This window comes from Somniosus microcephalus, chromosome 4 (genome assembly GCF_052327205.1).
Source record: "Somniosus microcephalus isolate GS21.2 chromosome 4, FLI_Smic_1.0, whole genome shotgun sequence".
NCBI lineage: Eukaryota > Metazoa > Chordata > Chondrichthyes > Squaliformes > Somniosidae > Somniosus > Somniosus microcephalus.
The window spans coordinates 287000088-287006954 of NC_140990.1; the positions used below are offsets into that span (position 1 = coordinate 287000088).

At 42.9% G+C, this 6867-nt stretch overlaps 1 protein-coding gene across 10 annotated transcripts in view; it reads left to right on the forward strand.

Annotated features, from left to right (window-relative positions):
* LOC147120527 (solute carrier family 35 member F5-like) overlaps positions 1 to 4361 on the forward strand; it is a 139323-nt gene extending 134962 nt beyond the window's left edge. For 9 of the 10 annotated variants that reach the window (XM_085986571.1, XM_085986578.1, XM_085986577.1 and 6 more), the window contains one exon: positions 2110 to 4361. Coding sequence is in view for 1 of the 10 variants with exons in the window: in XM_085986578.1 (XP_085842704.1) it covers positions 2110 to 2128 (19 nt within the window). In the remaining 9 variants the exon portion in view is untranslated. Of the gene's footprint in view, positions 1 to 1513 lie in introns of all 10 variants that reach the window. The other variant, XM_085986572.1, reaches the window with a different exon arrangement.
* Positions 4362 to 6867: the final 2506 nt, after the last annotated feature.

The following is a 6867-nucleotide window of genomic DNA, read 5'->3' on the forward strand; positions in this document are numbered from 1 at the left end:
GCCATTAGAAACAGTTTCTCTTTATTTACTCTATCTAAATCCTTCATGATTTTAAACACCTCCATCCAATCTCCTCTTAGCCTTCTCTGCTCCAAGGAGAACAACCCCAGCTTCTCTAGTCTATCCACGTAACTGAAGCCCCTCATTCCTGGAACCATTCTCGTAAATCTCTTCTGTACTCTCTCCAAAGCAATTATATCCTCTCTCTCTTTGTTTGACAATAGTATGGTCAGTGTTCCTTTGAAGTTTCTTTTCTCATTTCATCTCTTACCCTGCCTGCACTAGCTCCTTCCAGCATTTAAAATGATGAGTCATTGTAAAGTCTCTACTCTAACTTATTCTTTCTTAGAACCTCAGAATTGGAAATCCTTCTCGTCGTCACTCTTCCTTCTAACTACTGTCTTCAATGTATTAACAACTGAGCTTGGCATTGTCTTACTAGTACTGCCTGATTTACCTCCATTTTCTCCTCTACCCTTTTGAACCTTGATGATGCCCTACACTATGAGTCTTGGCCTTCGCCTTGGTTTCTCAGTAATATTTTTAAAGTCCTTGTATTGCTGTGATGACAACACAACACATTTTGTGATTATTGCAGCACACAGCACTGAGATACTGAAATCACTCAAGATAAGAAATGGAACATATAATTTATTATTTTTGGGACAGTTCTATGTAAGTGGTGGCCCAGAATTTCGGGTCTCCACGGGTGAGTACGCACGGGGTGCTCACCTGTAGGCCCAATGGAAGTGCCGGTTTCCTGCATGCACTGCGCATGCGCGGGAAACCGGCACTTCCGTTCCCCTGAAAGCAGGGGTTCAGAGGTCGAACGCGTGCGTGGGAGAGGCTGCGCGTGCGCATCGAACTTCGTTTTTTTTTGTTAGTTTTCCCGGGAGGGTAAATCTCCAGAAGCTAGACATGTAAAAAGCAGGCGTAAGGCCTGCTTTTTACAAGGTAAGTGGTGAATTAATTAAAATTAAAACATTTTTTCCACAGGTTTATTATTTTTAAATACTTTAAAGAAAGGTAAGTTTATTTTTAGCCCCGTTAGAAAATAAAATTATTTTTTTCAAAAATTTAAATTGTTTAAAATAGTTATTTTATGTATAGTTTATTTTTAAAATGTGATGTGTTTTTTTTAAATTTATTTGAAGATTTAGTGATGTTATGGGGCCCGTAGTATTTCTAACTTTTGACAGGTCTTCCTGTCAGTCTTATAAATGGAGCATTCCCTGCTCCGATTGGCTCCCAATGGCCCACGTGATCCCAGGGGACGCATCGAACTAACTGCACCCCTGGGATACGCAAGCACTGCGCGCCAGCAGCTGGACCAGGCCCTGGATCGGAATTCCACGGGGGCCCACAGATTAACGGCCGGCGCACAAGGTAAGTGCAGGTCGGGGGCTTACACCGGCGGGAAGCCCCCGACCCAAATTTCTAGGCTGATAAGTCAACCTATCCTAATTTACACTTGCATAGCTCACTGTATTTGTATCTGCTTGTTTTGTTCAAGCACCATTTTCAAGACCTTCTGTTGGCCTCTGTTCCATTACAAGCTGATAATGCATATTAAAAGCCACCAAAATCTGAAGCCTCTATACTACAGGAAACTTTTTTTTATCCGGCACGGACGGGACCGACGTGGTGCCGGTTCATCAAAAATTCCGGATAACCGAAAGCTATAGTAAAAGATACGGAGCTGAGAGCGCCGTATAAAGCAACAAACCCTGTTGCTTAGCAACAGGTTCAGAACAATGGCCACAAGTTCCAAGCGTGTCTGTAGCTTAGCAACAGCTGCAGCCACACCCTTGCACAGCAACAGATCGAGGAAGGCAAGTAATAAAACTTACCTGAACCTACTACTGAATTTTGCCGGTTAACCAAGATTTCCGGTTATTTAGGTGCTGGTAAATCGAAAGTTTCCTGTGTATGTTTTGAGCTGATGCTGATCTTTTTTAATTGCAAGATACGTATGGTGTGTATTTACGGTTCTTCAAAGTACTGTGCAAAAATTATTGATATAATATGAATATAAATTAGCATGAGCATCTGATTTTTAAGGTTAGAGAAAAGAAATTCAACTGATGAGTTTTTTGGTTTTGTCCCCAGGTGGAAGATGAATCCGTAGAGTACTTTTGCGCTCGGACAATCTCCTGAAGTTCTGACGAACCCTTATTCTTTCAGTGCCTGTTCAAATGTCCTATCCACAAAGATTCAAATCACTTAAGACCCTACATACATTTATAAACACCATATGTTGGGAACATCTGTGGATTACAAAAAATAGCAGAATTACTTTCATATCACTAAAGATTGTTGTGGAAAACTCAGCTTTCAATACAACCGATCTGCCTTACTGAATGTATCGAACCTTCAAACACAACTTGAAAATTGAACACTATTTTGTGAATGTGAAGATAAACTTGATTCTGTTTCTGGATCATAGTTCTGTCTCGGTTTTTGGAACATGCTAGCCAATGTCAAGACTGAAGAGGTGTATCTAAAGTAGGACATGTTGAATCAGTAATACTATATTGACTCTTGTAAGAAAAAAAGGGAAAATCATTTTGAATGAGAACCAGTCCAGTTTTAGTATTGTGTATGCATCATATTAATCTAACCAGGAGGAAAAAGCAAATGAGTGTTCACAGAAGCAAATGGAACTTACGGCTTTGAAACACAGTTCAAAGGACAGTGTTGCTAAGGTATTTTGAATTACCTGGTTAAACAGTGGACACACTACATAATCTGTGTTTTCTTTAAAGACTGATTCAGATTTCAGTATTCTTAGTACTATAAGTTGCAAAGTGAATATATCTCTGATCTTTATTAAAACTTCTGTTAAGATGAATTGGAATAAATAAGATTTTTCCATATATGTTTAATTCCAGGAGTTTGTGGTTTCAAAACATGTACAGAAACCACATTTATATTGTTCATGAGAAGTTATAGTTTCTGCGTTCTTGTACCAGTCATATACATTTCAATAATGTATTTTTATTATGGTGCTTCTACAATTATGTACACCATATGTGTCCGTGATTCTCAGGAACCCAGTACAGTCAAATCAGCAGTCCCATTTTTCTACCAGATCATGTAAATTTACTGATGTACTGATAGGCTGTTTTTAAAAAAAAAAAAATCTGTCAATCCTCCATTTTTGGTTGGAGTGTTGTACTTAATTACCAGAAGATCAGATTTTTATAGCCTGCTTTAAAAGGAAATCAGGCAATCAAATGATGCTGTATTTCAACCAAAATGTTCAGTACTAATTTGTATGCTAAGTAGAACAGGCTTGTGGAAATACGGTTTTAGTTTAGTGTGGGTTAAATACTATTTTATAGATCAAAGTTCTAGTGACTACGACCACTTTACTTACAAATTAGAATTAAATTATGAATTAAATTTAATTCCTGGTAGTCGCCCAGCACAAAATATCTTGTATAATTCTGATGGTAAGGTATTTACGTTTGTATGTAGGCAAAACTAGTGCATTGTACTAGTTAGTTTACTGTAAATTCCAGTGTAATATAAATATTTGATGTGAAATGTTTTCAATTTGTGAACATGGATGTTATTTATTGTACAGATCTTATTAGTAAAGAGATGCACACAAACACTGTTTTATCTTTGTGGAGAGAAGTGGAACTTTATAAATCACTGGTTAGGCCTCCGCTGGAGTATTGTGGATAATTCTGGGCACCACACTTCAGGAAAGATGCAAAGGCCTTAGAAAGGGTACAGAGGAGGTTTACCGGGAGGTTGGAGAAGTTAGGACTGTTCTTGGAATAGAGAAGGTTAAGAGGTGACCTAATAGAGGTTTTCAAGATGATGAGAGGTTTTGACAGAGTAGATAGAGAAAACCTGTTCCCTCTGGCGAGTGGGTCAATAACCACAGATCATAGATTTAAAATAATTGGCAAAAGATCTAGAGGAGGGATGAGGAGAACTTTTTTCAGAATTGTCAGGATCTGGAACACTCTACCTGAAAAGATGGTGGAAGCTGATTCTATAAATAATTTTAAAAGGGAGTTGGGCAGGTACTTGAGGATGAGCAACTTACAGGGTTACGGGAAAAAAAGCGGGGATGTGGGACTAAGCACAACTGTGCTTTCAAACAGCCAGTACAGGCACGACGGGCTGAATGGCCTCCTTCTGTATTGTAGATTCTAACACAAAATAAACAGTAAACTTACGGTAAAACCTTTAGCAGTAAAGAAGTTCCTACTTTTCTCCAATAACCACTTGTAATATTTCATTTAATTCTAAGTTAATTAGGACTGATTATTGGTCATGTGATCAATTTTATTCCCAAAGAACTAAACACAGCTAGAATACAAAATATTTAATGTGTTAAGTGATTCTTTTGTCTGAATCTCAATGATTTTCTTTAGTGTATTGCTGATTTTCCAAAACGTCGTTATATTTATCCACTTAATGCAAGTAAATTTGAAGTATAATATTATACAATACTAATTTAGTTAAACACTAGGAGAGGTTTCCTTTTTCCACTGGATTGTCACAATTAGCTGATCTATTGGGAACTACAGAAAACACAAAAGTTATACAATTCGAGTCCCTCAGGAAACTAGTACAATCTGTAATGTAATTTGTCTTGTTTTTAAAACAGTTTGTGAGAATTCCCTGATACACCATGGAGTGCCCCCATGCATTCTGTGCACGTGCAGCGTCAAATTTTATACTTTTTTGGAGGTCACATGAGAGCCTCTTCAGGCCTCATTATACCCCTAAATTGCATAATAAGTTTAATTGGTCCCACAACAAATTACACATGTTTTGGGGCCTCTTCACCCTATGTACAGGAAACTTTGGTTTATCCGGAGGTTAACTGTCCGGAATGCTCGAGCCACCGGCAAAATTCAGGAGTCGGTTCAGTAAGTTTTTTTTCTTTTTGTTGCTTTTTTTTCACTAGTCAGGCTCTGCAAGGTCTAGCTAAAGCTGTTGCTTAGCTACAGAGATGCTTGCAAGCTACGACCGACTGTTTAGAAGCTGTTGCTAAGCAACAGAGTTTGTTGCTAGATACGGAGCTCAGAAGCTTCCATTGTGGCGGAGCCACTAAGGGACTCCGATCAATTGTATATAATTCCCTTTAATAATATGTTAGCTACAGCCTGAGTCTGTATCTTTGTTTTCACTGTTTACATGTACAGAGCGCGATCACTTTAATAGCGCGGGTAAACGCGATGACGTCATGCCGTTCATCACGTGATCCCCACCGGCGTAAAAAACGTGATGACGTCATGACGTCAGCCACGGGACCACCCAAGCAGTCCTCGTGGAGCCTCCGAACTGACTAGACCTATATTCGATGTTCTCCTGTAGTTATCCGTTAAACTCTGTTAGGTTTCATTAAACCTCGTTTATTTGATTGCCTGAGTGGACCTCAGTCTTTTGGATAGGAGCTAGACATTCCTACATTGGTGACGACTTTTGCAAACGGCTTTTGCAGAAGTTACTGAACATGGAATCGAACGCCGTTGCTTTGAAGCTACCACAGTTCTGGGAGCAACAGCCAGCCGTGTGATTCATCCAGGCTGAAGCCCAGTTCGCAATCAGGAACATCGTTGCGGATCAGACCCGTTACTATCACGTGGTCTCTGCCCTCGACAGCGCCACAGCCTCGCGGATCGTCAGCCTGCTTGGTAATCCACCAGAAGATCGCAAGTATGAAACGATAAAGGCGCAGTTGTTACAGGTCTTCGGGCTCACGAAGTCAGAGCACGCCCGCCGGCTGCTCAATATGCCCGGCCTCGGGGACTCCAAGCCGTCCGAGCTCATGAGCCAAATGCTCACGCTCCTGGGCTCCGAACCGGAATGCTTCCTCTTCAGGCAGCTATTCCTCAGCCAGCTACCAGAGCAAGTTCAGGCTGCCCTAGCCAGGTCGGAAGTCACCGACTGCGCAGAGCTGGCTGCCGATGCAGACAAGATCTTCGCGGTGACACAGCAGTACTGCGCTGCCACGAGGCACCCATCCCCCACAGATGCTGCTCCAGCCCCTCAACCTGTGGGGTTGTGCTTCTACCACACCCGTTTTGGCACGAAAGCAAGATGCTGCCGCCCTCCCTGCAGCTTTTCGCTAAAAAAAAACAGCAGACACCCTGTCGAAAGAGGACCGGTTATAACGAGCGCCCCGCGGCTGCAATGGCAATCGGTAATTCGGGAAAACTCTTCATCAACGACTCCCTATCTGGTCGACGTTTCCTCTGCGACACCGGGACGCAGTGTAGCATCCTACCCGCGTCAAATCTTGATCTACAAGCCGGTGGACACGGCCCCTCCCTCCAGGCGGCTAATGGCAGGGCCATTCGGACCTTCGGAAGCCGGTGGGTCCAGGCGTGCTTCGGCGGCCAGCAGTTTTACTGGGATTTCATCACGGCCAAAGTCTCTCAAGCCATCCTCGGGGCGGATTTTTTGTGCGCCAATGGCCTCCTGGTGGATGTACGGCACTGCCGGTTGATCAATGCGGCCACTTTTCACTCCATCCCGTGCCACCACGGCAACACCGTGGCGCGCACTGTCTCCTGCGCGTCCCCACCTCCGGATGACTTCACTCGCCTCTTCGGAGATTTCCCAGACCTGACCAGACCCACTTTCTCTTCCACGGCCACCAAACATGGTGTCGAACATCACATCACCACTACTGGCTCCCCGGTCTACGCACGGGCCCGGCGCCTCGAACCTGGCAAGCTCGCGGCTGCGAAAGCGGAGTTCGACACGATGGAGCGGCTAGGGATTATTCGCCGGTCGAATAGTCCCTGGTCTTCGCCTCTCCACATTGTTCCGAAACCTGATGGCGGCCTTGCGGCGACTACCGACGCCTGAACGACGCCACTACTCCTGATCGGC